This window comes from Netta rufina, assembly GCF_964035555.1.
Source record: "Netta rufina genome assembly, contig: SCAFFOLD_163, whole genome shotgun sequence".
NCBI lineage: Eukaryota > Metazoa > Chordata > Aves > Anseriformes > Anatidae > Netta > Netta rufina.
This window is the reverse complement of record NW_028168869.1, coordinates 1-27,131: the sequence shown is the minus strand read 5'-3', so window position 1 is coordinate 27,131 and position 27,131 is coordinate 1. Positions and strand designations below refer to the sequence as shown.

The window sequence follows — 27,131 nt, the reverse complement described above, 5'->3', positions numbered from 1 at the left end:
TCATGCCCTGCTGGAAGACGGAGTTGCGGCGGGTCTTGCAGATGATGAGGTCAGACCCCGGTGTGTCCTCCCCCAATTTTTTGGGACCCCTACCCAATTTTTTGTGACTCCCCCAACTTTTTCGGACCCCCCCCCAATTTTTTAGGACCCCCCCCCCAATTTTTGAGACCCCCCCCAAAATTTTTAGAGACCCCCCCCAATGTCAAGATCCCCCCAAATTTTAGGGATCGCCCATCATTCTTGAGGAACCCACCACTCCTACCCAATTTTTTTTGTGACTCCCCAACTTTTTCGGACCCCCCCCATTTTTTTGGGCCCCCCCCCCCCCAATTTTTGGGGCCCCCCCCACGCACTTCATGCCCTGCTGGAAGACGGAGTTGCGGCGGGTCTTGCAGATGATGAGGTCGGCCCACTGCACCACCACGATGCTGACGAAGAACGCCGTGTGGCACGTGAACTCCACCACCTTGCGCTGCTCGTAGGTCTGGGGGGGGGGGGGCACACACGGCATCAGGGACCCCCCCCCGAAAAAAATAAACCCCCCAAAAAATCCCGAAAATCAAAAAAAAAAAAACGTCCCTTAAATCGGTCTGTTTGGGCTTAAAAAGGGTCCCCAGAAAGACCCCAAGGCTAAATGGAGGAGTCCCCAAAAATGGAGGTGCCCCCCCACGAGAAAATAAAATAAAATGAAATAAAATGGCCCCCCCAAAAAATATACACCCCCCAAAACCCCAAAACTCCCCAAAAAAAACCCGTTCCCTAAATCAGTATATTTGGACGTGAAAGCATCGCGTGAAGACCCCAAGGCTAAATGGAGAAACCCCTAAATGGAGGGCCCCCCCCACGAGAAAATAAGATAAAATAAAATAAAATGCCCCCCCTGAAAAAATATACACCCCAAAAACCCCAAAAACTCCCCAAAAAAACCCGTTCCCTAAAATCGGTCTGTTTGGGCTTAAAAAGGGTCCCAGAAAGACCCCAAGGCTAAATGGAGAATATCCTTAATGGAGGGCCCCCCCCACACGAGAAAATAAAATAATATAAATAAAATGCCCCCCCACGAAAAAATATACACCCCCAAAAAACCCCAAAACTCCCCCAAAAAACCCGTTCCCTAAATCGGTATATTTGGGCTTAAAAGCATCGCGTGAAGACCCCAAGGCTAAATGGAGAAACCCATAAATGGAGGGGCCCCCCCACGAGAAAATAAGATAAAATAAAATAAAATGCCCCCCCTGAAAAAATATACATCCCCAAAAAAACCCAAAACTCCCCAAAAAAACCCGTTCCCTATATCGGTATATTTGGCCTTAAAACATCCCGTAACGACCCCAACCCTAAATGGAGGAGTCCCAAAAAAGGAGGAGCCCCCCCCCCAAAAAAATAGGTCACAGAGACCCCCCCCACGACCCCCACGACCCCCCCAGACCCCCCCCGGTGCCCCCCTCCCCAATACTCACCCATCGGACTCTTCCAACTCGTTGACCGTGCGCTCAACCCCATGACCCCATAACCCCCCCATAACCCAAAATAACCCCAAATAACCCCCCCAAGACCCCCCCCCCATGACCCCCCACGACCCCCCCCACGACCCCCCCCAGGACCCCCCCCCCCATTACCCACCCACTGCTGCCCGTAGGAGTCCTCCAGGTCGTTGACGGTGCGGTCGTCCCAGTTGAGGCGGATGCCCACCAGGCAGGAGGGCAGGAAGCCGTTCTCGGCCAGGATGACGAAGTAGGCGAAGAAACCCCCCAGGGCCTGGATCATGCCTGGGGGGGGGGCGTTTGGGGGGGGTTAAGGGCACCCAAGGGTGCTATAAGGCACCCAAAGGTGCCCCCGTGCGCCCTAAAGTTCCCCAGTGCATCCTATTGCACCCTATGGAGCCCCATTGTTACCCATAGAGAGACTGGATCATGTCTAGGGGGGCACTGGGGGGACATGGGAAGGATTTGGGGGGGGTATCAGGGCACCCAAGGGTGCTATAAGGCACCCAAAGGTGCCCCTGTGCGCCCCAAAGTTCCCCAGTGGCATCCTATTGCACCCTATGGAGCCCCATTGTTACCCATAGAGAGACTGGGGGGCCACTGGGGGGGACATGGGGAGGATTTGGGGGGGGGTATCAGGGCACCCAAGGGTGCTATAGGGCACCCAAAGGTGCCCCCGTGCACCCCAAGGTGCCCCCGTGCATCCTATTGCACCCTCTAGAGTCCTATTGTTACCCATAGAGAGATTGGTTCATGCCTGGGGGGGTACTGGGGGGGATTTGGGGGGGTATCAGGGCACCCAAGGGTGCTATAAGGCACCCAAAGGTGCCCCTGTGCGCCCCAAAGTTCCCCAGTGCATCCTATTGCACCCTATGGAGCCCCATTGTTACCCATAGAGAGACTGGGGGGCCACTGGGGGGACATGGGGAGGATTTTGGGGGGGGTATCAGGGCACCCAAGGGTGCTAGGGGGGCACCCCAAGGTGCCCCCATGTCCTATAATGCGTCCATGGGTCCCTCCATGGCCCTCCAGAACCCATGGGTGCCCATATCATCCCCCAGCACCCATGGGTGCCTGTTACCCCCTATAGACCCTCTGCAGCACCCATGGGTGCCCATTTCCACCTATAGAGCACCCATGGGTGCCTCCACATCCCCCTACCCCCCATGGCTGCCCATTGCCCCCTCCACAACACCACAGCCCCCACAGGTCCTACAGCCCCCGTAGGCGCCCCCCACCCCCCCCAACTCCCCCCAGCCCCCCCCAGCACCCATGGGTGCCCACATGATCCCCTAGCACCCATGGGTGCCCATTACCCCCTATAAACCCTCCAGCACCCATGGGTGCCCATTGCCTTCTACACAACACCACAGCACCCACGGGTCCTACAGCACCCCCAGGCGTCCCCCACTGCCCTCCAGCACCCATGGGTGCCCAATACCCCCTATACACCCCCCTAGCACCCATGGGTGCCTCCACATCCCCCTACCACCCATGGGTGCCCATTGCCCCCTCCACACCACCACCTCACCCACGGGTCCTACAGCCCCCCTAGGCGCCCCCCACCCCTCCCAGCTCCCCCCTCACCCCCCCCAGCACCCATGGGTGCCCACATGATCCCCTAGCACCCATGGGTGCTCACTGCACCCTATAAACCCTCCCAGCACCCATGGGTGCCCATTACCCCCTCCACAACCACCACCGCACCCACGGGTCCTACAGCACCCCCAGGCGCCCCCCACTGCCCTCCAGCACCCATGGGTGCCCAATACCCCCTATACACCCCCCCCAGCACCCATGGGTGCCTCCACATCCCCCTACCCCCCATGGCTTCCCATTGCCCCCTCCACAACACCACAGCACCCACGGGTCCTACAGCCCCCGTAGGCGCCCCCCCACCCCTCCCAACTCCCCCCTCACCCCCCCAGCACCCATGGGTGCCCACATGATCCCCTAGCACCCATGGGTGCTCACTGCACCCTATAAACCCTCCCAGCACCCATGGGTGCCCATTGCCCCCTCCACACCACCACCGCACCCACAGGTCCTACAGCACCCACAGGCGTCCCCCACTGCCCTCCAGCACCCATGGGTGCCCAATACCCCCTATACACCCCCCCAGCACCCATGGGTGCCCATTACCCCCTCCACAACACCACCGCACCCACAGGTCCTACAGCACCCCCAGGCGCCCCACACTGCCCTCCAGCACCCATGGGTGCCCATTAACCCCTATACACCCCCCCAGCACCCATGGGTGCCCACATGATCCCCTAGCACCCATGGGTGCCCATTACCCCCTATACACCCCCCCAGCACCCATGGGTGCCCATTGCCCCTCCACACCACCACCTCACCCACGGGTCCTACAGCCCCCGTAGGCGCCCCCCCACCCCCCCCCAACTCCCCCCCTCCCCCCCCCCCCAGCACCCATGGGTGCCCTCACCGATCTGCCCGTAGGCCATTGCTGATGAGGCGCTCGTTCACCAGCTTGTCGGAGCGGGGGTTGCGGGGCTGCCGCTTCATGATGTCGCTCTCGGCCGCCTCGTAGGCCAAGGAGATGGCGGGGACCTGGTGGGGGGGGGGATTTTGGGGTGCCCCAGGGGGGTTTTGGGGTGCCCAGGGGGGGTTTGGGGTGCCCAGGGGGGTTTTGGGGTGATCGAGGGGGGTCTCAGGGGGGTTTTGGGGTGACTACGTGGGGTTCAAGGGGGTTTTGGGGTGCCCAGGGGGGGTTTTGGGGTGACCAAGGGGGTTTTGGGGTGCCCAGGGGGGTCTTGGGGTGATCCAGGGGGGTCTCAGGGGGGTTTTGGGGTGCCCAAGGGGGGCTTTGGGGTGATCAAATTTGGGCTCAAGGGGGTTTTGGGGTGTCCAAGGGTGTCTTGGGGTGACTACGTGGGGTTCAAGGGGATTTTGGGGTGCCTAAAGGGGTTTTGGGGTCCCCACCATGGATCTCAAGAGGGTTTTGGGGGTCTCAAGAGGGTTTTGGGGTCCCACCACAGATCTCAGAGGGTTTTGGGGTCCCCCATGAATCTCAAGAGGGTTTTGGGGATCTCAAGAGGGTTTTGGGGGTCTCAAGAGGTTTTTGGCTACCCCAAAGAGTTCCTTCAGCCCCCCACCCCCTCTACCCATTTTTGGGGTCCCCCCACCCCACATATACATTTTCGGGGTCCCCATTATGGATCTCAAGAGGGTTTTGGGGGTCTCAAGAGGGTTTTGGGGTCCCACCACAGATCTCAAGAGGGTTTGGGGGATCTCTAGAGGGTTTTGGGATCTCAAGAGGGTTTTGGGGTCCTCCTGTCTCCCAGGTATTTTAGGGTCCCCACCACAGATCTCAATAGGGTTTTGGGGTCCCCCATGAATCTCAAGAGCGTTTTGGGGATCTCAAGAGGGTTTTGGTCATTCTCAAGAGTTTTTTTGGGTACCCCAAAGAGTTCCTTCACCCCCCCACCCCCTCTACCCATTTTTGGGGTTCCCCCCACCCCACATATACATTTTTGGGGTCCCCATCATGGATCTCAAGAGGCTTTTGGGGATCTCAAGAGGGTTTTGGGGGTCTCAGAGGGTTTTGGGGTCCCCACCATGGATCTCAAGAGGGTTTTGGGGGTCTCAAGAGGGTTTTGGGGTCCCACCACAGATCTCAGAGGGTTTTGGGGTCCCCATGAATCTCAAGAGGGTTTTGGGGATCTCAAGAGGTTTTTGGTCATTCTCAAGAGGGTTTGGGGGTCCCCACCATGGATCTCAAGAGGGTTTTGGGGATCTCAAGAGGGTTTTGGGGTCCCCCATGAATCTCAAGAGCGTTTTGGGGATCTCAAGAGGTTTTTGGTCATTCTCAAGAGTTTTTTGGGTACCCCAAAGAGTTCCTTCACCCCCCCCACCCCCTCTACCCATTTTTGGGGCGCCCCCTCACCCCACATTCCCATATATATACATTTTTGGGGTCCCCATCATGGATCTCAAGAGGGTTTTGGTGTCCCTATTATGGATCTCAAGAGGGTTTGGGGGATCTCTATAGGGTTTTGGGGGTCTCAAGAGGGTTTGGGGGTCCCCACCATGGATCTCAGATGGTTTTGGGGATCTCAAGACAGTTTTGGGGGTCTCAAGAGGGTTTTGGGGTCTCCACCATGGATCTCAAGAGGGTTTTGGGGCTCCTATGTGAATCTCAAGAGGGTTTGAGGGTCTCAAGAAGGTTTTGGGGTCCCCATCATGGATCTCAGAGGGTTTGGGGGATCTCAAGAGGGTTTTGGGGTCCCCATTATGGATCTCTATAGGGTTTTGGGGATCTCAGGAGGGTTTTGGGGGTCTCAAGAGGTTTTTAGCTACCCCAAAGAGTTCCTTCAGCCCCCCCACCCCCTCTACCCATTTTTGGGGTCCCTCTTCCCCTCTACCCATTTTTGGGGTTTCCCTCACCCCACATATACATTTTTGGGGTCCCCATCCATGGATCTCAAGAGGGTTTTGGGGATCTCAAGAGGTTTTTGGTCCTACTCAAGAGGATTTTGGGGTCCCTCTATGGATCTCAAGAGGGTTTTGGGGGTCTCAAGAGGGTTTTGGGGTCCCCACCATGGATCTCAGATGGTTTTGGGGTCCCCCATGAATCTCAAGAGGGTTTTGGGGATCTCAAGAGGTTTTTGGTCATTCTCAAGAGGGTTTGGGGGTCCCCACCATGGACCTCAAGAGGGTTTTGGGGATCTCTATAGGGTTTTGGGGGTCTCAAGAGGGTTTGGGGGTCCCCACTGTGGATCTCAGATGGTTTGGGGGATCTCAAGAGGTTTTTGGTCATTCTCAAGAGTTTGTTTTTTTCCAACGAGTTCCTTCACCCCCCCCACCCTCTCTACCCATTTTCGGGGTCCCCCCACCCCCTCTACCCATTTTTGGGGTTCCCCCCACCCCACATATACATTTTTGGGGTCCCCATCCATGGATCTCAAGAAGGTTTTGGGGATCTCAAGAGGTTTTTGGTCCTACTCAAGAGGATTTTGGGGTCCCTCTATGGATCTCAAGAGGGTTTTGGGGGTCTCAAGAGGGTTTTGGGGTCCCCACCATGGATCTCAGATGGTTTTGGGGTCCCCCATGAATCTCAAGAGGGTTTTGGGGATCTCAAGAGGTTTTTGGTCATTCTCAAGAGGGTTTGGGGGTCCCCACCATGGATCTCAAGAGGGTTTTGGGGATCTCAAGAGGGTTTTGGGGTCCCCCATGAATCTCAAGAGCGTTTTGGGGATCTCAAGAGGTTTTTGGTCATTCTCAAGAGGGTTTGGGGGTCCCCACCATGGACCTCAAGAGGGTTTTGGGGATCTCTATAGGGTTTTGGGGGTCTCAAGAGGGTTTGGGGGTCCCCACTGTGGATCTCAGATGGTTTGGGGGATCTCAAGAGGTTTTTGGTCATTCTCAAGAGTTTGTTTTTTTCCAACGAGTTCCTTCACCCCCCCCACCCTCTCTACCCATTTTCGGGGTCCCCCCACCCCCTCTACCCATTTTTGGGGTTCCCCCCACCCCACATATACATTTTTGGGGTCCCCATCCATGGATCTCAAGAGGCTTTTGGGGATCTCAAGAGGGTTTTGGTCATACTCAAGAGGATTTTGGGGTCCCCACCATGGATCTCAAGAGGGTTTTGGGGGTCTCAAGAGGGTTTTGGGGTCCCACCACAGATCTCAGAGGGTTTTGGGGTCCCCCATGAATCTCAAGAGGGTTTTGGGGATCTCAAGAGGTTTTTGGTCATTCTCAAGAGTTTTTTGGGTACCCCAAAGAGTTCCTTCACCCCCCCACCCCCTCTACCCATTTTTGGGGTGCCCCCTCACCCCACATCCCCATATATATACATTTTTGGGGTCCCCATCCATGGATCTCAAGAGGGTTTTGAGGTCCCCCATGGATCTCAAGAGGGTTTTGGGGATCTCAAGAGGTTTTTGGTCATTCTCAAGAGGGTTTGGGGGTCCCACTATGGATCTCAAGAGGGTTTTGGGGATCTCTATAGGGTTTTGGGGATCTCAAGAGGGTTTTGGGGTCCCCCATGAATCTCAAGAGCATTTTGGGGATCTCAAGAGGTTTTTGGTCATTCTCAAGAGTTTTTTTTTTTCCAACGAGTTCCTTCACCCCCCCACCCCCTCTACCCATTTTCGGGGTCCCCCCCTGACCCATTTTCGGGGTGCCCCCCCCCTCACCATGTCGGTGCCCAGGTCGATGCAGAGGATGGTGATGGTGCCGAGGGGCAGCGGGATGTTGGCCATGATGAAGAGGAGGAAGGGCGTGATCTCGGGGATGTTGCTGGTCAGCGTGTAGGCGATGGATTTCTTCAAATTATCGAAAATCAACCGGCCTAGGGGGGGGACAACGGGGTCGATCAGCACCCATGGGTGCTCAACACCACCCGGGGGCACCCGTGGGTGGCTCCTGACCTTCCTCCACCCCGGTGACGATGGAGGCGAAGTTGTCGTCCAGCAGGATCATGTCGGCGGCCTGCTTGGAGACGTCGGAGCCGGCGATGCCCATGGCCACGCCGATGTCGGCCTTCTTCAGCGCCGGCGAGTCGTTGACGCCGTCGCCCGTCACCGCCACGATGGCGCCCTGGGGACAGGTTGGGGGTGGTTTTGGGGTGGTGGTGGGGGGGATTGGGGACATCGTGGTGGCGTCTTGGGGTCATGGGGACATCACGATGGCGCCCTGGGGACATTTTGGGGGTGGTTTTGGGGTGGTGGTGGGGGGATTGGGGACATTGTGGTGGCGTCTTGGGGTCATGGGGACATCACGATGGCGCCCTGGGGACATCTTGGGGGCTTGGGGACATCATGGTGGCCATCTTGGGGACATGGTGGCCATCTTAGGGACATCATGGTGGTGGTGGCGTCTTGGGGACACGGTGGCCATCTTGGGGACATCATGGTGGTGGTGGCGTCTTGGGGACTTGGGGACATGGTGGTAGTCTTGGGGACATGGTGGTGGTGGTGGCATTTTGGGACATCATGGTGGCGTCTTGGGGGCTTGGGGACATCATGGTGGTGGTGGTGGTGGCATCTTGGGGTCATGGGGACATCATGATGGCGCCCTGGGGACAGTCTGGGGGTGGAGGGGGCATCTTGGGGTCATGGGGACATGGTGGTGGTCTTGGGGACATCATGGTGGCCTTGGGGACATCATGGTGGTGGTGGTGGTGGCATCTTGGGGTCATGGGGACATCACGATGGCGCCCTGGGGACAGTTTGGGGGTGGTTGGGGTGGGTTGGGGACATCACGGTGGCGTCTTGGGGTCACGGGGACATCACGATGGCGCCCTGGGGACATTTTGGGGGGGGATTGGGGACATCGTGGTGGCGTCTTGGGGTCATGGGGACATCATGGTGGCCATCTTGGGGACATGGTGGCCATCTTAGGGACATCATGGTGGTGGTGGCATCTTGGGGACATCATGGTGGTGGTGGTGGTGGCATCTTGGGGTCATGGGGACATCACGATGGCGCCCCGGGGACAGTTTGGGGGTGGTGGGGGTCGTGGTGGTGGGATTGGGGACATCATGGTGGCATCTTGGGGGCTTGGGGACATCATGGTGGTGGTGGTGGCATCCTGGGGGCTTGGGGACATGGTGGCCATCTTGGGGACATCGTGGTGGTGGCATCTTGGGGACATCATGGTGGTGGTGGCGTCTTGGGGACACGGTGGCCATCTTAGGGACATCATGGTGGTGGTGGTGGCATCTTGGGGACTTGGGGACATGGTGGTGGTCTTGGGGACATGGTGGTGGTGGTGGCATTTTGGGACATCATGGTGGCGTCTTGGGGACATGAGGATGTCATGGTGGTGGTGGTGGCATCTTGGGGGCATCTTGGGGACATGGTGGTCATCTTGGGGACATCATGGTGGTGGTGGTGGTGGCATCTTGGGGGCTTGGGGACATCATAGTGGTGGTGGTGGCGTCTTGGGGGCATCTTGGGGACATGGTGGCCATCTTGGGGACATGGTGGCCATCTTAGGGACATCATGGTGGTGGTGGCATCTTGGGGACATCATGGTGGTGGTGGTGGTGGCATCTTGGGGACTTGGGGACATGGTGGTGGTCTTGGGGACATCATGGTGGTGGATGGCCTTGGGGACATGGTGGTGGCTTCTTGGAGGCTTGGGGGACATCATGGTGGTGGTCTTGGGGACTTGGGGTGTCATGGTGGTGGTGGCATCTCGGGACATCATGGTGACATCTTGGGGACATCGTGGTGGCGTTTTGGGGGTTTATGGACATGGTGGTGGCCTTGGGGTCATCATGGTGGTGGCATCTTGAGGGTTTGGAGACATGGTGGCATCTTGGGGACGTCATGGTGGTGGTGGTGGTGGCCATCTTGGGGACTTGGGGTCATGGTGGTGGTCTTGGGGACATCGTGGTGGCATCTTGGGGGCTTGGGGACATGGTGGCCATCTTAGGGACATCATGGTGGTGGTGGCATTTTGGGACATCATGGTGGCGTCTTGGGGGCTTGGGGACATCATGGTGGTGGTGGCGGCGTCTTGGGGTCATGGGGACATGGTGGCCATCTTGGGGACATGGTGGCCATCTTAGGGACATCATGGTGGTGGTGGCATCTTGGGGACATGGGGACACGGTGGCCATCTTGGGGAATTGGGGACATCATGGTGGTGGTGGCATCTTGGGGGCTTGGGGACGTGGTGGCATCTTGGGGACTTTAAGACCCCTTTTTGGGGGCCATTTTGGGGTCCCTATTGACCCCAATTTGGGGCCATTTCAGGGTCCCAACCAACCCTACTTTGGGGCCATTTTGGGGACTTTTAGCCCCCTTTTTGGGGCTGTTTTGGGGTCCCAACCAACTTTAGGGACTTTTCAGGGACTTTAAGGTCTCTTTTTGGGGCCATTTTAGGGCCGTTTTGGGGACCCTGGAGACCCTACTTTGAGGCCATTTCGGGGACTTTTTGGGGCTGTTTTGGGGAACTTTTGGGGGCCGTTTCGGGGAATGTTTTGGGGCCATTTTTGGGGACTTTTTGGGGCCGTTTCGGGGAACTTTTGGGGGCTGTTTGGGGAACTTTTTGGGGCCGTTTCGGGAACTTTTTGGGGCCGTTTTCAGGGACTTTTTGGGGCCATTTCAGGGAACTTTTTGGGGCCATTTTGGGGGCACTTTTTGGCACCGTTTCAAGGAACTTTTTGGCACTGTTTTTGGGGACTTTTTGGGGCCGTTTTTGGGGCCGTTTCGGGGCCATTTTTGGGGACTTCTTGGGGCCGTTTTGGGGGACTTTTTGGAGCCGTTTTGGGGGCCATTTCGGGGCTGTTTCAGGGACTTTTTGGGGCTGTTTCGGGGAACTTTTTAAGGCCATTTTTGGGGGGCCATTTTTGGGGACTTTTGGGGCTGTTTCAGGGACTTTTTGGCACCGTTTCAGGGAACTTTTTGGGGCCGTTTTTTTGGGGCCGTTTTGGGGGACTTTTTGGGGCCACTTTTGGGGCCGTTTTGGGAACTTTTTGGGGGCCGACCTGGCGCTGGCAGCCCTCGACGATGATCAGCTTCTGCTGCGGGGAGGTGCGGGCGAAGACGATCTCGGTGTGGTTCTGGAGGATTTCGTCGATCTGCTCCGAGCTCATGTCCTTCAGGTCGGTGCCGTGGATCACGCAGGCCTTGGCGTCCCTTGGGGGGGGCCAAATGGGGTCAGACCCCCCCCCAAATACCCCCAGCCCGCGCCCCAAAACCTCCCCCACGTCCCCTCGGTCCCAAATCCTCTCCCTTGTGCCCCAAAATCTCCCCGACGCCTTCCACGACCCCAAATCCCCGTGATTCGGGCATCAAAACCTTCCTCTAGGCCCCAAAACCTTCCCTATGTCCCTTTGACCCCAAATCCCTTTGCCCCAAACCCCCCCTAAATCCTTCTACATCCCTAAATCCCCTTCTCTGACCCCAAAACCTACCCCTGTCCCTTAGATCCCAAACCCACTTGATCATGACCCAAAAATCCCTGTTCTACAGGGCATCAATTTAAAGGGTTGACCTGGCCTCCCTGTGCCCATTGGGTCCCTAAATCCCCTTCTTTTGACCCAAAATCCCCCTCCCTGACCCCAAACCTTCCCCACATGCTCTGAGGTCCCCAAATCCCCTTCCCTGACCCCAAAAAGTTCCCCAAAGTCCCTTCAACCCCAAATCCCCTTCCCTGCACCCCAAAACCATGACATCCACTTAGAGGGTTGACCTGGCCTCCCTGTGTCCCTACAGTCTCCAAATTCCTTTATTTGTACCCAAATCCCCTTCCTTTCACCCCAAATCCCCTTCCTTTCACCCAAAACCCCCCTCCCTGACCCCAAACCCTCCCCACATGCCCTAAAGTCCCCATATCCCATTCCCTAACCCCAAAACCCCCATTATATTAGGCATCCACTTAGAGGGTTGACCTGGCCTCCCTGTGCCCATTGGGTCCCCAAATCCCCTTCTTTTGACCCCAAATCCCCTTCCTTTCACCCAAAACCACCCTCCCTGACCCCAAACCCTTTTCCCTGACCCCAAACCCTCCCCACATGCCCTAAAGTCCCCAAATCCCGCTCCCTGACCCCAAAACCCATTACGGGGCAATCACCAGGGGTTGACCTGGCCTCCCTGTGCCCCTTGGGTCCCCAAATCCCCTTCTTTTCACCCAAAACCCCTTCTTTTGACCCAAAACCTCCCTCCCTGACCCCAAACCCTCCCCACTTCCCCCAAAGTCCCCAAATCCCGTTTTCTGACCCCAAAACGCGTTCCGGGGCGCGCACCGGGGGTTGACCTGGCCTCCCTGTGCCCATTGGGTCCCCAAATCCCCTTCTTTTGACCCCAAATCCCCTTCCTTTCACCCAAAACCCCCCTCCCTGACCCCAAACCCTCCCCACTTCCCCTAAAATCCCCAAATCCCGTTTTCTGACCCCAAAACGCATTCCGGGGCATGCACCGGGGGTTGACCTGGCCTCCCTGTGCCCCTTGGGTCCCCAAATCCCCTTCTTTTCACCCAAAACCCCTTCTTTTGACCCAAAACCCCCTTCCCTGACCCCAAACCCTCCCCACTTCCCCAAAAGTCCCCAAATCCCACTTTCTGACCCCAAAACACGTTCCGGGGCGCGCACCGGGGGTTGACCTGGCCTCCCTGTGCCCATTGGGTCCCCAAATCCCCTTCTTTTCACCTAAAACCCCTTCTTTTGACCCAAAACCCCCTTCCCTGACCCCAAACCCTCCCCACTTCCCCGAAAGTCCCCAAATCCCGTTTTCTGACCCCAAAACGCGTTATGGGGACGCACCGGGGGTTGACCTGGCTGACGGGGATGTTGAGGCGCGCGGCGATGTCCTCCACGGTCTCGTTGCCCTCCGAGATGATCCCGACCCCCTTGGCGATGGCCTTGGCCGTGATGGGGTGGTCGCCGGTCACCATGATCACCTGCGGGCAGCGCCGATTCGGGGCGTTTTTCACCCAAAAAAATAAATAAATAAAAATAAAAAAAATTCACCCCCCAAAATTTCCCAATTTATCCTAAAAATTAAATTCTTTAAATTCTTTGATTTGTTCTTAGTTTTTGAATCGCTTAAATGCTTAACTTTCTAAATTTTAGTTTAATTTTGGTTTAATTTCTGAATTTAAAATGTAATTTGTAATTTATGGCCCACCCATTTTTTAAAATTTATCTATTTTTCCATTTTTATTTTAAAACGTTTTTAAAATCAACTTTAAAAAAAGTTACTTTTCTTAAAATTTTCTTAGTTTTTACATCGTTTAAACGCTTGTTTTTTTTTTAAATTTAATTTCATTTTGATTTCTGAATTTAAAATGTAATTTGTAATTTACGGTCCACCCGTTTTTTAAAATTTATCTATTTTTCCATTTTTATTTTAAATTTTTTTTTTTTTAGATCAAAAAAAAGTTACTTTCCTATTACTCTTTCCAACTTTCCATCCCTTTTTCTATTTTTTTTCCAGTTTTTCTACTTTTTCCCTTTTCCATCTTTCCATTACTTTTTCTACTTTTTTTTTCTTTTTTTTTTTTTGTTTCCTCTGTTACTTTTTGCTCTTTTTCTATTACCTTTTCCATTTTTTTCTACTTTTTCATTACATTTCCATTTTTTTTTCTTTTTCTACTTTTCCCTTCACATTTTCTTTTTCTTTTGATTTTTTTCTACTTTTCCCTTTATATTTCCCCTTTCTCCAAATTTTTCTACTCTTCCCTTTACATTTTCTTTCATTTTTTTCTACTCTTCCCTTTACATTTTCTATTTCCCAATTTTCCTACTTTTCCCTTTACGATTTCTATTTTTTCATTTTTTTCCTCTTTTCCCATTTCCTATTTTTCTCAATTTTCCACTTTTCCCTTTACAATTCCTATTTTTTCCACAATTTTCCACTCTCCCCTTTACGATTTCTTTTTTTTTTCATTTTTTTCCACTTTTCCCATTCCATTTCCCATTTCCCTATTTCCATTTCCTCTAAATTTTCTATTTATTTTTTTTAAAAAACCACAAACTTTAAAATTTCCCATTTTTTCCATTCTTCCCCCCTTTCCCATTCCATTTCCCATTTTCCCCAAATTTCCCCCTTTTCCCTTTACAATTCCTATTATTTCCCACCCCCCCCTTTCCCCATCCCATCCCCCCATTCCCATTCCCTCCAACCTTCCCATTCCCTCGCCGAAAATCGCCAATTTCGGTTTTTTCCCATTTTTCCCGTTTTTTTCCCCATTTTTCCCGTTCCTCCTGTTTTTTCCCCCAATTTGGCCCCCCACCTTGATGCCGGCGCTGCGGCACTTGCCGACGGCGTCGGGGACGGCGGCGCGGGGGGGGTCGATCATGGACATGAGCCCCACGAAGCAGAGGTTGTCGGTGGCGAAGTTGACGTCGTCGCAGTCGAAGGCGAAGCCCTTGGGGTACTGCTCCTCGGGCAGGTAGAAGTGGCAGAAACCTGCGGGATTTTGGGGTGGGGGCGTCAAGGACCCGGACCCCACCCCCAGACCCCGCTGTGGTGACCCCAGACATCTTCGTATCGCCCCTAGAAGCCCCTTCGGTGACCCCAAATTCACCTTAAGTGACCCCAAATGCTCCTTTAGTGACCCCAAATGCTCCTTTAGTGACCCAAAATGCCCCCTTGGGGACCCTAAACCCCATTTAGTGACCCCAAAACCCCATTTAGTGACCCCAAATCTCCCTTTAGAGACCCCAGACCCTTTCATATTGCCCCTAGAAGCCCCTTTGGTGACCCCAAATTCACCTTAAGTGACCCCAAATGCTCCTTTAGTGACCCTAAATGCCCCCTTGGGGACCCTAAACCCCATTTAGTGACCCCAAAATCCTCTTAAGTGACCCAAAACGCCCCTTTGGAGACCCCAGACCCTTTCATATTGCCCCTAGAAGCCCCTTTGGTGACCCCAAATCCACTTTTAGTGACCCTAAACCCCATTTTGGAGACCCCAAAACCCCATTTAGTGACCCCAAATGCTTCTTTAGTGACCCCAAATCCCCCTTTGGAGACCCCAGACCCCCCCAGGACCACACATAGCCCCCATTCACCCCCCCAAACCCCCCCAGGACCCCTCTATCCCCATATTTAACCCCTTACATCCCTTGAACCTCCCCCAAAGCCCCCCCATATCCCCCCCAAACCCCCCCAGGACCCCTCCCAAACCCCCCAAGACCCCTCAGGACCCCCCCAGGACCCCCCCAGGACCACACTTAGCCCCCATCCACCCCTCTAAACCCCCCCAGGACCCCCCCAGGACCCCTCCATCCCCATATTGAGCCCCCATCCATCCCCCATATCCCCCCCAAAGCCCCCCAGGATCCCTCCCAAACCCCACAAGACCCCCCCAGGACCCCCCCAGGACCACACTTAGCCCCCATTCACCCCCCCAAACCCCCCCAGGACCTCTCCATCCCCATATTGAGCCCCCATCCATCCCCCAAAGCCCCCCATAACCCCCCCAGGACCCCTCCCAAACCCCACCAGACCCCCCTCAAGACCCCCCCCCGGACCCCCCTGTACCCAGCACTCTCTCTCCGAGCCCCCCCAGCTCGAGGTATGCGTTTTGGAAGGCCTCCTTCATCAACCCTTCACCCCCCTACATCCCCCCGAAACCCCCCGGGACCCCCCCAGGACCCCCCAAATACCCCCAGGACCCCCCCAAGACCCCCCCCAGGACCACACTTAGCCCCCATCCACCCCCCCAAGACCCCCCAGGACCCCTCTATCCCCATATTTAACCCCTTACATCCCTTGAACCTCCCCCAAAGCCCCCCATAACCCCCCCAAATCTCCCCCAAACCCCCCCCAAATCTCCCCCAGACCCCCCCCCACGACCCCCCCAGGACCCCCCCGTACCCAGCACTCTCTCTCCGAGCCCCCCCAGCTCGAGGTATGCGTTTTGGAAGGCCTCCTTCATCTCCTCGTCCAGGGGCTGCTCCTTGCCCTGCAGCAGGATGGTGGAGCAGCGGTCCAGGATGCGCTCGGGGGCTCCCTTCATCACCAGCAGGTAGCGGTTGTCCGAGGGGTCCTCGGTCTCGTGGATGGATAACTGGGGGGGGGGGGACATAAAAAATTTAGGGGGGGGGCACAAAAAAAAATTTTAGGGGGGTAGAAAAAAAATTGGGGGAGAAAGAGGTAAAAAAAAAAGAGGAAAAAGGGGAAAAAATGGGGGGAAATTGGAAGAGAAATGGGGAGAAAATAATTTTTTTTTGGGGGGGGGACAAAAAAATTCAGGGGGGGGACAAAAAAAAATTTAGGGGGGTAGAAAAAAATTTGGGGGGGAAACAAAAAAATTGGGGGAGAATGAGGATAAAAGATGGGGAGAGAGGGGAAAAAAATGGATGGGAAGGAATTGGGGGGAGTAAAATTATTGGGGGGGGCACCCAAAATATTAGGGAGGGGTCCCGAAAAAATATGGGGGGGGTCACAAAAAAATTTGGGGGAGAAAGAGGCAAAAAAAAGAGGAAAAAGGGGAAAAAATGGGGGGAAATTGGAAGAGAAATGGGGAGAAAATAATTTTTTTTTGGGGGGGGGCACAAAAAAATTCGGGGGGGGGGTTCCGCAAAAAAATTTGGGGGGGGGTCCCAAAAATATTAGGGGGTTGGAAAATAAATGGGGAGGGGGATTTGGGGGTCCCTTCATCACCAGTAGGGAGCGGTTGTCCGAGGGGTCCTCGGTCTCGTGGATGGATAACTGGGGGGGGGGGGACATAAAAAATTTAGGGGGGGGTCCCCCCAAAAAATTGGGGGGGGGGAGAAAAAAAATTGGGAGAGAAAGAGGTAAAAAAAAAGAGGAAAAAGGGGAAAAAATGGGGGGAAATTGGAAGAGAAATGGGGAGAAAATAATTTTTTTTTTGGGGGGGGACAAAAAAATTCAGGGGGGGGCACAAAAAAAAAATTTAGGGGGGTAGAAAAAAATTTGGGGGGGAAACAAAAAAAATTGGGGAAGAAAGAGGCAAAAAGATGAGGGGAGAGGGGAAAAAATGGATGGGAAGGAATTGGGGGGAGTAAAATTATTGGGGGGGGGCACCCCAAAATATTAGGGAGGGGTCCCGAAAAAATATGGGGGGGTCACAAAAAAATTTGGGGGAGAAAGAGGCAAAAAAAAGAGGAAAAAGGGGAAAAAATGGGGGGAAATTGGAAGAGAAATGGGGAGAAAATAATTTTTTTTGGGGGGGGGGGGACAAAAAAAAATCGGGGGGGGGCGCAAAAAAAAATTTAGGGGGGTAGAAAAAAATTGGGGGAGAAGGAGGTAAAATAATGGGGAGAAAGGGCAAAAAAATGGGAGAAAAGCGCAAAAAAAATGGATGGGAAGGAATTGGGGGGGGAAAAATATTGGGGGGGGCACCCAAAATATTAGGGAGGGGTCCCAAAAGAAATGTGGGGGGGGTCACAAAAAAATTTGGGGGAGAAGGAGGTAATAAAAATGGGGAGAGGAGGAAGAATTTGGGGGGAAATTGGAAGGGAAATGAGAAAGAAGGAAAATATTTGGGAGGGGGGGACACCAAAAAATATTGGGGGGGTCAAAAAAAATTGGGGGGGGGGTCCTAAAAAAAATTGGGGGGGGGGTCCCAAAAAAATTGGGGTAGCCATGCAGCTTTTAGGGCTTTGGGGATAACCATGCAGGTTATAGGATTTTGGGGATAACCATGCAAGTTTTGGGATTCCTGGGGCTTCCCCCATAGTTTTGGGGGTTTTTAGGGTTCCCCCATGGGATTTGGGATTTTTAGGGTTCCCCCACAGCTTTTAGGGTCTTTGGGGTTCCCCCTGGCTTTTAGGGTTTTTGGGAAAACCACACAACTTTTAGGGTTTTTGGGATAACCATGCAGCTTTTGGGATTCCTTGGGGTTCCCCCATGGGATTTGGGATTTTTAGGGTTCCCCCACAGCTTTTAGGGTTTTGGGGATAACCATGCAGGTTATGGGATTTTGGGGATAATGATGAAACTTTTAGGGTTTTGGGGATAACCACGCAACTTTTGGGATTCCCGGGGCTTCCCCCATAGTTTTTGGGATTTTTAGGGTTCCCCCACAGCTTTTAGGGTTTTGGGGTAGCCATGCAGCTTTTAGGGTTTTTGGGATAACCATGCAGTTTATAGGATTTGGGGGATAACCACACAACTTTTGGGATTTTGGGGATAACCACGCAACTTTTGGGATTCCCGGGAACTCCCCCATGGGATTTGGGTTTTTTTTAGGGTCCCGCGTTGGTTTTTGGGGTTTCTGGCACCTGGTACTTGTTGGTGGAGTTGAAGGGGATCTCGGCCACCTTCTTGTTGCGCTCAGGTTTGGGGATTTTGGGGGCTCCCTCACAGCTTTTAGGGTTTTTTGGGGGCTCCCCCATGGCTTTTAGGGTTTTTGGGGCTCCCCTATGGCTTTTAGGATTTTTTAGGGTTCCCCCAAAGCTTTTAGGATTTTTGGGATAACCAAGCAGGTTATAGGATTTTGGGGATAACTGTGCAAGTTTTGGGATTCCTGGAGGTTCCCCCATAGGTTTTGGGTTTTTTTTGGGTTCCCCCATGGGATTTGGGATTTTTTAGGGTTCCCCCAAAACTTTTAGGGTCTTTGGGGTAGCCATGCAGCTTTTAGGATTTTTGGGATAACCAAGCAGGTTATAGGATTTGGGGGATAACTGTGCAAGTTTTGGGATTCCTGGGGCTTCCCCCATAGTTTTGGGGATTTTTAGGGTTCCCCCATGGGATTTGGGATTTTTAGGGTTCCCCCACAGCTTTTAGGGTTTTGGGGATAACCATGCAGGTTATGGGATTTTTGGGATAACGATGAAACTTTTAGGGTTTTGGGGATAACCACGCAACTTTTGGGATTCCCGGGGCTTCCCCCACAGTTTTTGGGATTTTTAGGGTTCCCCCACAGCTTTTAGGGTCTTTGGGGTTCCCCCTGGCTTTTAGGGTTTTGGGGATAACCATAAAATTTTTGGGATTTTTAGGATAACTCCGCAAATTTTAGGATTCCTGGGGTTCCCCCTGATTTTTGGGATTCCTGGGGGTTCCCCCACGGGATTTGGGATTTTTAGGGTTCCCCCACAGCTTTTAGGGTCTTTGGGGTAGCCATGCAGCTTTTAGGGTTTTTGGGATAACCAAGCAGGTTATAGGATTTTGGGGATAACCATGCAAGTTTTGGGATTCCTGGGGCTTCCCCCATAGTTTTGGGGATTTTTAGGGTTCCCCCATGGGATTTGGGGTTTTTTAGGGTCCCGCGTTGGTTTTTGGGGTTTCTGGCACCTGGTACTTGTTGGTGGAGTTGAAGGGGATCTCGGCCACCTTCTTGTTGTGCTCAGGTTTGGGGATTTTGGGGGCTCCCCCACATGTTTTAGGTTTTTTTGGGGGCTCCCCCATGGCTTTTAGGGTTTTTGGGGCTCCCCTATGGCTTTTAGGATTTTTTAGGGTTCCCCCAAAGCTTTTAGGATTTTTGGGATAACCAAGCAGGTTATAGGATTTGGGGGATAACTGTGCAAGTTTTGGGATTCCTGGAGGTTCCCCCATAGGTTTTGGGTTTTTTTGGGTTCCCCCATGGGATTTGGGATTTTTTAGGGTTCCCCCAAAACTTTTAGGGTCTTTGGGGTAGCCATGCAGCTTTTAGGATTTTTGGGATAACCAAGCAGGTTATAGGATTTGGGGGATAACTGTGCAAGTTTTGGGATTCCTGGGGCTTCCCCCATAGTTTTGGGGATTTTTAGGGTTCCCCCATGGGATTTGGGATTTTTAGGGTTCCCCCACAGCTTTTAGGGTTTTGGGGATAACCATGCAAGTTATGGGATTTTTGGGATAACCATGCAACTTTTAGGGTTTCTGGGATAACGATGCATGTTTTAGGATTCCCGGGAACTCCCCCATGGGATTTGGGATTTTTTAGGGTCCCGGCTGGGTTTTTGGGGTTTCTGGCACCTGGTACTTGTTGGTGGAGTTGAAGGGGATCTCGGCCACCTTCTTGTTGCGTTCCCGCATGCCCTTGACGGAGCCGGAGGAGAGCTCGATGCACTTCAGCAGCGCCGACTCCGAGGCGTCCCCGGCCACGTCCCGCTGGGGGACCCCAAAATTTGGGGGGACGGGGTCAGGGGGGGGCACCCCAAAAGGATGGGGAACCCCCCCCATACACACACCGGGTTCTGGTATGGATCTATTGGGATTATGGGGTCGTGGGACCCCAAAAGTCTTCCTATGCCCTATGGGACCCCAAAAATTATTCTGTGCCCCTATGGGACCCCAAAACCCTTTAAATGCCCCATGGGACCCCAAAACCCTTCCTGCACCCTATGGGACCCCAAAACCCTTCCTGCACCCCTATGGGACCCCAAAACTCTTTCTATGACCCAAGGGACCTCAAAAGTCTTCCTACGACCCATGGGACCCCAAAAACTTTCCCTTGATCTAGGGGACCCCAAAACCATTCCCATTCTTTTAGGGTCTTCTGGGGGACCCCAAAACCCCTCCTTCACCCTATGGGACCCCAAAATTCTTCCCTTGATCAATGGGGACCCCAAAACCCTTCCTATTGTCTTGGGGTCTCCTGGGGGACCCCAAAACCCTTCCTGCACCCTATAGGACCCCAAAACCTTTCCCTTGATCTAAGGGACCCCAAAACCCTTCCCATTGTCTTGGGGTCTCCTGGGGGACCCCAAAACCTCTCCTTCACCCTATGGGACCCCAAAAATTATCCTGCCCCCCTATGGGACCCCAAAACCCTTCCTATGACCCAAGGGACCCCAAAACCTTTCCCTTGACCTAAGGGACCCCAAAACCCTTCCCATTCTTTTGGGGTCTCCTGGAGGACCCCAAAACCCTTCCCTTGAATGATGGGGGACCCCAAAACCCTTCCTGCCCCCCTATGGGACCCCAAAACCCTTCCTATGACCCATGGGACCCCAAAAATTATCCTGCACCCCTATGGGACCCCAAATCCCTTCCCATTGTCTTGGGGTCTCCTGGAGGACCCCAAAACCCCCCGAAGGACCCCAAAACCCCCTTGGAGGACCCCAAAACCCCCCCAGTGACCTCAAAACCCCCCCAGTGACCCCAAACCCCCCCCGGAGGGACCCCAAAACCCTTCCTGTTGTCTTTGGGTCTCCGGGGGACCCCAAAACCCTCCAAAGGACCCCAAACTCCCCCGGTTGGACCCCAAAACCCCTGGAGGGACCCCAAAACCCTTCCTGTACCCTATGAGACCCCAAAATCCTTCCTATGACCCAAGGGACCCCAAAACCTTTCCCTTGCTCTATGGGGTCTCAAGAGACCCTCCCCAAAACACCCTCCCGTTGTCTTTGGGACCCCCGGGGACCCCAAAACCCCCCGGGGGGACCCCAAAACCCTTGGGGGGGACCCCAAAAACCCCAAACCTTGAGGATGGGGACGTTCTCCTGCCCCCCCTTGAAGACGGCGCGGTTGCAGAGCCCGGCGATGTGAGCCAGCGCCACCCAGGTGGCCGAGCTCTTGTCGAACGCCGTGCCTGGGGGGGCAAAAAACCCCAATAGCCCCCAGACCCCAAATACCCAAAATACCCCAAAATAGCCCAAAATGTGCCTCCCAAAAAACGGAACCCAAATAGCCCCAAAAAGAAGCAAAAAACGGAACACAAATAGCCCCAAAACCACCCAAAACCAGACCCTAAAGAGCCCCCAGGGACCCCAAAACCCACAAATCCCCTATAGCCCCCAGGCCCCAAATACCCCAAAGACCCCAAAATAGCCCGATGAGTCCCTCCCAAAAAACAGAACCCAAATAGCCCCAAAAAGAAGCAAAAAACAGGACCCAAATAGCCCCAAAACCACCCCAAAGCCCCCAAAACCCCTCAAAAGCCTCCAAAACCCCAATAGCCCCCAGACCCCAAATACCCCAAAGACCCCAAAATAGCCCGATGAGTCCCTCCCAAAAAACAGAACCCAAATAGCCCCAAAAAGAAGCAAAAAAAGGAACACAAATAGCCCCAAAACCACACCCAAAATAGCCCCCAGGGACCCCCAAACCCCCAATAGCCCCCAGACCCCAAATATCCCAAAATACCCCAAAATAGCCCGATGCGTCCCTCCCAAAAAACAGAACCCAAAGAGCCCCAAAAAGAAGCAAAAAACGGAACACAAATAGCCCCAAAACCACCCCAAAGCCCCCAAAACCCCTATAGCCCCCAGACCCCAAATACCCCAAAGACCCCAAAATAGCCCAAAATGTGCCTCCCAAAAAACAGAACCCAAATAGCCCCAAAAAGAAGCAAAAAACAGGACCCAAATAGCCCCAAAACCACCCAAAACCAGACCCTAAAGAGCCCCCAGGGATCCCAAAACCCACAAATCCCCTATAGCCCCCAGCCCCCAAATACCCCAAAGACCCCAAAATAGCCCAAAATGTGCCTCCCAAAAAACGGAACCCAAATAGCCCCAAAAAGAAGCAAAAAACGGGACACAAATAGCCCCCAAACCACCCAAATAGCCCCCAAACCCCCCAAAAGCCTCCAAAATCCCAATAGATCCCAGACCCCAAATATCCCAAAGACCCCAAAATAGCCCAATATGTGCCTCCCCAAAAACTGAACCCAAAGAGCCCCAAAAAGAAGCAAAAAACGGAACACAATAGCCCCAAAACCACCCAAAACCAGACCCTAAAGAGCCCCCAGGGACCCCAAAACCCACAAATCCCCAATAGCCCCCAGACCCCAAATACCCCAAAGACCCCAAAATAGCCCAAAATGTGCCTCCCAAAAAACGGAACCCAAATAGCCCCAAAAAGAAGCAAAAAACGGGACCCAAATAGCCCCAAAACCACACCTAAAATAGCCCCCAAGGACCCCAAAACGCACAAATCCCCAATAGCCCCCAGACCCCAAATACCCCAAAGACCCCAAAATAGCCCAAAATGTGCCTCCCAAAAAACGGAACCCAAATAGCCCCAAAAAGAAGCAAAAAACGGGACACAAATAGCCCCAAAACCACCCAAATAGCCCCCAAACCATCCCAAAGTCCCCCAAAACCCCTCAAAAGCCTCCAAAACCCCAATAGCCCCCAGACCCCAAATACCCCAAAGACCCCAAAATAGCCCAAAATGTGCCTCCCAAAAAACTGAACCCAAATAGCTCCAAAAAGAAGCAAAAAAACGGAACACAAATAGCCCCAAAACCACCCAAAACCACACCCAAAATAGCCCCCAGGGATCCCAAAACCCACAAATCCCCTATAGCCCCCAGACCCCAAATACCCAAAATACCCCAAAATAGCCCAATATGTGCCTCCCAAAAAACTGAACCCAAATAGCTCCAAAAAGAAGCAAAAAACAGGACCCAAATAGCCCCAAAACCACATCCAAAATAGCCCCCAGGGACCCCAAAACCCACAAATCCCCTATAGCCCCCAGACCCCAAATACCCAAAATACCCCAAAATAGCCCAATATGTGCCTCCCAAAAAACTGAACCCAAATAGCTCCAAAAAGAAGCAAAAAACGGAACACAAATAGCCCCCAAACCACCCAAATAGCCCCTAAAGCCCCCAAAAGCCTCCAAAACCCCAATAGCCCCCAGACCCCAAATACCCCAAAGACCCCAAAATACCCCAAAATGTCCCTCCCAAAAAACAGAACCCAAATAGCCCCAAAAAGAAGCAAAAAACAGGACCCAAATAGCCCAAAACCACCCAAAACCAGACCCTAAAGAGCCCCCAGGGACCCCAAAACCCACAAATCCCCAATAGCCCCCAGACCCCAAATACCCCAAAGACCCTAAAATAGCCCAAAATGTGCCTCCCAAAAAGCTGAACCCAAATAGCCCCAAAAAGAAGCAAAAAACAGGACCCAAATAGCCCCCAAACCACCCCAAAGTTCCCAAAACCCCTCAAAAGCCTCCAAAACCCCAGTAGCCCCCAGACCCCAAATACCCCAAAGACCCCAAAATAGCCCAAAATGTGTCTCCCAAAAAACGGAACCCAAAGAGCCCCAAAAAGAAGCAAAAAACAGGACCCAAATAGCCCCAAAACCACACCTAAAATAGCCCCCAAGGACCCCAAAACGCACAAATCCCCAATAGCCCCCAGACCCCAAATACCCCAAAGACCCCAAAATAGCCCAAAATGTGCCTCCCAAAAAACGGAACCCAAAGAGCCCCAAAAAGAAGCAAAAAACAGGACCCAAATAGCCCCAAAACCACCCAAAACCAGACCCTAAAGAGCCCCCAGGGACCCCAAAACCCACAAATCCCCAATAGCCCCCAGACCCCAAATACCCCAAAATCCCCCAAACACCCATATTCCCCCCAAATCCCCTATATACCCCAAATATCCCAAATAACCCCATATTCCCCCAAAATACCCAAAATTCCCTAAATGCCCCCAAATCCTCTAAATATCTTAAATCCCCCAAATACCCCAAATCCCTCATATACCCCAAAATACCCCAAATCCCTTAAATATCTTAAATCCTCTAAATACCCTAAATACCCCAAAATGCCCCAAATCCCCTAAATACCTTAAATCCCCTAAATACCCCGAATACCCCAAATCCCCCCAAATACCCTCAATACGTGAAAATCTCCCAAATATACCAAAATACCCTAAAAATGTGAAAATACCCCAAATCCCCCAAAATCCCCCAAATCCCCTAAATCCCCCCAAATCCCCCAAAATCCCCAAATCGCCCCAAACTCCCCCAAATACCCGACTGGTCCTCGGTGGTGTCGGCCTCGTGGACCTGGGTATCCCCTGACCCCCACTCAACTCCCCAAATACCCCCAAATCCCCTAAATAGCTTAAATCCCCTAAATATGCCAAATACCCCCAAATACCCCCAAATACCCCAAATCCCCCCAAATCTCCCAACTCCCCCTAAATACCCTAAATGTCCTAAATCCCCCTAATACCCCAAAATACCCCAAATCCCTCAAATCCTCTAAATACCCCAAAATCCCCCCAAATCCCCAAAACCCCCCAAAATCCCCAAACTCCCCCCAATCCCCTAAATACCCCAAATCCCCTAAATAACCCTAAATACCTTAAATCCCCTAAATCTCCCAAATATGCCAAAATAACCTAAATATGTGAAAATACCCCAAATCCCCCAAAATACACCAAATCCCCCAAAATCCCCTAAATCCCCCAAATCCCCCAAAATCCCCCAAATCCCCCAAAATCCCCAAAATCCCCCAAAATCCCCCAAATCCCCCAAAATCCCCCAAATCCCCCAAAATCCCCAAATCGCCCCAAACTCCCCCAAATACCCGACTGGTCCTCGGTGGTGTCGGCCTCGTGGATCTGGTTGTCGAACCACATGTGCGCCACCGTCATGCGGTTCTGGGTGAGGGTCCCGGTCTTGTCGGAGCAGATGGTGGAGGTGGAGCCCAGCGTCTCCACCGCCTCCAGGTTCTTCACCAGGCAGTTCTTGCGCGCCATGCGCTTGGCCGTCAGCGTCAGGCACACCTGGGGGGGCAGTTTTTAATTTGGGGGGGTCAATTTTTAATTTTTGGGATCGATTTTTTAATTTTGGGGGGCTATTTTTTATTTGGGAGCACTGATTTTTTAGTTGGAGGCACAGATTTATCAGTTGGCAGCACAGATTTATTAGTTGGGAGCACAGATTTTTTATTTGGGGGGACGATTTCCTAATTGGGGGGGCTATTTTTAATTTTGGGGGGACTATTTTTAATTTTGGGAGTCGATTTTTTAATTTGGGGGGGCTATTTTTAATTTGGGGGCATAGATTTTTAATTGGGAGCACAGATTTATTAGTTGGGAGCACAGATTTATCGGTTGGCAGCACAGATTTATCAGTTGGGAGCACAGATTTATTAGTTGGGGGGACGATTTCTTAATTGGGGGGGCTATTTTTAATTTTGGGGGGACTATTTTTAATTTTGAGACTCGATTTTTTAATTTGGGGGGGCTATTTTTAATTTGGGGGCATAGATTTTTAATTGGGAGCACAGATTTATCAGTTGGGAGCACAGATTTATCAGTTGGCAGCACAGATTTATTAGTTGGGAGCACAGATTTTTAATTGGGGGGGGCAATTTCTTAATTGGGGGGCTATTTTTTAATTTGGGGGGGTCAATTTTTAATTTTTGGGATCGATTTTTTAATTTGGGGGGGCTAATTTTAATTTGGGAGCACTGATTTTTTAGTTGGAGGCACAGATTTATTAGTTGGGAGCACAGATTTATCAGTTGGGAGCACAGATTTATTAGTTGGGGGGACGATTTCTTAATTGGGGGGGCTATTTTAATTTTGGGGGGACTATTTTTAATTTTGGGGGGGCAATTTTTAATTTTGGGGGTCGATTTTTTAATTTGAGGGGCTATTTTTAATTTGGGGGCACAGATTTTTAATTGGGAGCACAGATTTATCAGTTGGCAGCACAGATTTATTAGTTGGGAGCACAGATTTTTTATTTGGGGGGGCAATTTTAATTTGGGGGCACAGATTTTTAATTTGGGAGCACAATTTTTTGTTTGGGAACACAGATTTTTTATTTTGGGGGGACGATTTCTTAACTGGGGGGGCACATTTTTTAATTGTCCTCAGGCACGTTGGCCATGATGATGCCGATGAGGAAGATGACGGCCTCCAGCCACGTAACGCCCCAATATACCCCCAAATCCCCTTAAATCACCCCAAAACCCCCTGTAACCCCCCAAATCACCCCAAAACCCCCATATAACACCCCAAAACTCAAGATGACGGTGGCCAGCAGCCCCTCGGGCACGTTGGCCACGATGATGCCGATGAGGAAGATGACGGCCTCTAGCCACATAACCCCCCCAAACCCCCTGATATCCCCCCAAATCACCCCAAAACCCCCTCATATCCTCCTAAACCCCCCGAAATACCCCCATAACCACCCAATACCCCCATATAACCCCCCCAACTCAAGGTGATGATGGCCAACAGCCCCTCGGGCACGTTGGCCAAGATGATGCCGATGAGGAAGATGACGGCCTCTAGCTACATAACCCCCCAATATCCCCCCAAACTCCCCCAAAACCCCCTGATATCCCCCCAAATCACCCCAAAACCCCACAAAATCTCCCCAAAACTCCCTGATATCCTCCCAAAACCCCCCAATACTCACGGTGACGGTGGCCAGCAGCCCCTTGGGCACGTTGGCCATGATGATGCCGATGAGGAAGATGATGGTCTCTAGCCACGTTAACCCCCCAAAACCCCCTGATATCCCCCCAAAACCCCCTGATATCCCCCCAAACCCCCTCATATCCTCCT

General features: G+C 52.8%; 1 protein-coding gene across 1 annotated transcript; it reads right to left on the bottom strand.

The window, feature by feature from the left end:
• Positions 1-27,061, bottom strand: LOC311221782 (sodium/potassium-transporting ATPase subunit alpha-3-like; the record flags this gene model as incomplete). Its single annotated transcript, XM_084307178.1, is given in 15 exon segments — positions 1-7; positions 354-484; positions 1,624-1,769; positions 3,931-3,949; positions 3,951-4,055; positions 7,646-7,800; positions 7,880-8,048; positions 10,948-11,098; positions 12,724-12,860; positions 14,196-14,371; positions 15,785-15,977; positions 19,832-19,966; positions 21,280-21,389; positions 25,136-25,334; positions 26,983-27,061. Coding segments are annotated over 15 exon segments (1,872 nt in total). The 5' UTR covers positions 27,022-27,061.
• Positions 27,062-27,131: the final 70 nt, after the last annotated feature.